Below are 1,938 nucleotides of genomic sequence, written 5' to 3' on the forward strand. Positions count from 1 at the left end.
AAAATTATTTTTATATGTGTGTATAAATAAAAATAAAAAGGTTATGGAGGGATGCCCTGAAGCTAAGGAGTTTGAGAACAATTGTCTTGGGAGAATACAGGATTTCAGAGCTGTGGAGAATAATTGTAACCTGGGATTAAAAAAAATGACACTTTTCTGAAATGATGATGTGACTTTTTTTCCTTCTTTTAAACCAGTGATTCTCAACCAGGTTGCCTTGAGAACCTTTCAAGGATGCCACACAGTACTTTACAATTTTAGTACAGTTAGGTGTGTAAACATGATTCACATGATAAACCCATGGATAGCAAATAGGAATCCATAGTATTAAAAACATTCTGATCTGTTGTGATCTTTTTGAGCTCTTTGGAAGAGAAAAATGCTCTATTTTTTTGTAGTCAAAGAATGAGTGAAAACTTAAGAGTTGGTATTTGTAAGGGATGCCTTGAATCCAACGAGGGGTGCCTTGAGTCTGGAAGTATTGAGAACCACTGTTTTTAAACCGTACCATCCCCACCTCCCCTTCTCAAAATACTTCTGCTTAAGGGTGACCCTGGTCTCACCCTCTGGAATTACTGTAGAGCAGTGAGAGCAGTGTTTCTCAAACCTGGTGGGTTTGCACCCCATCATAATAAAATTAGGCACTATTGTGACCCCCTACTGCAGCCCCTCCTGCCAACAACAATCAAAAGTGTTGGCACTTGGCAGTGATGGCTGCAGTGTGGGGGCAGAAGAGGTAAGTAGTGTTGCTGGCTGAAGCATGTGTTTGGGATGATATACAGTTCACAGCGCAACCCCCTCCCTCTCATGGGAGGCACCTCACAGTTCAGGAAATGCTGCTGTTAGGTCAGTACATTGCTCTTCACTCTGGAGATCTGCTGGTATAAATGAGTGACCTCCAGTATAAATAAGTATAAACGAGCTACCTCCAGTAGCCTTACTGTGGCCCTAGTTTGTGCACATCCTAACCTTATGATTGGCAGCCTTTACTGAAGAGCTACCTCAGAATAGAAATAATAGGATTTGCTGTCATGTTTAGAAACGCATTCAATTTTGAACTTCATTCCTTTCTCTTAGATCTTCTGGCTTTGGAGCAAGATGCAGTTTTTGGTCTTGAGTCTCTTCTTGTTCTCTGTAGCCAAGATGGGAGTCCAGGAGCACAAGCAACGTTAAGGGTAAAAAACAAAACAAAAAAGTGTGCACACACACATTTATTTGCATACATATGTACATACATACATTATTGTCTCTTAATAGTATTGTTGTAAATCTCAGTTATATATTATGCACAAAATAAATGATGTCTATTGTAGCGAAGGTAAAGAGCACTGTGACCGAGGAGAGCAAAATTTCTCAGTGTTTTGTTCTTGTGACAGTAATCTTGAGCATGTTTGAAACCAGAAAGGCAGAGAAATCATCCCTTCTGTAGCATGACTGCTTTCAGCTCATGTGTAAAATGAATGGCCTTTGGAAGGGATTACTTACATATCTACTCATCTGTAGTAGAGACAGTGATAGCACAAATGTATTTTAAAAAATGCCAGGAGAACAACAGGGATCTTTAGTTTAGTGGAATTTCACAGAGCACCAGGTTTGAGTGATGGTGTAATGATTGCATAATTCCTATGCAGTATGACCTTAGGTCATTGGCAGACATTAATTTAATGGTGCTGTGGGATCATAGATTAAATTTGTCAGATACCAATCAAGTGACTGGTAGCACATAGAGGTGGCATCAGGACATACCAACAAGTTTAAATTCATATAGGGTTCATGGGTACTGAGTATGGGTTTACAGGCTTGAGCTTAGAAGTACAAAGCAGGAAAAGCTGATGGTCTTCCCCAGCTCAGCAGGTTTAGACCCTACTTGGGCTGCCTGGCACATGGGTTTACTTGTGCCGGGTGGAGGAAGCTGTTGGGCTTTTCCAGTTCAGAAGG

General features: G+C 40.6%; 1 protein-coding gene across 1 annotated transcript in view; it reads left to right on the top strand.

Annotated features, from left to right (window-relative positions):
• INTS7 (integrator complex subunit 7) overlaps window positions 1-1,938 on the top strand; it is a 54,962-nt gene that overhangs the window by 17,737 nt on the left and 35,287 nt on the right. The window contains exon 10 of the mRNA XM_006028788.3: window positions 1,078-1,175. Coding sequence (XP_006028850.1) covers window positions 1,078-1,175 — 98 coding nt within the window. The remainder of the gene's footprint in view (window positions 1-1,077; window positions 1,176-1,938) is intronic.

The sequence above is a fragment of the Alligator sinensis genome, unplaced genomic scaffold (genome assembly GCF_000455745.1).
Source record: "Alligator sinensis unplaced genomic scaffold, ASM45574v1 scaffold1277_1, whole genome shotgun sequence".
Lineage (NCBI taxonomy): Eukaryota > Metazoa > Chordata > Crocodylia > Alligatoridae > Alligator > Alligator sinensis.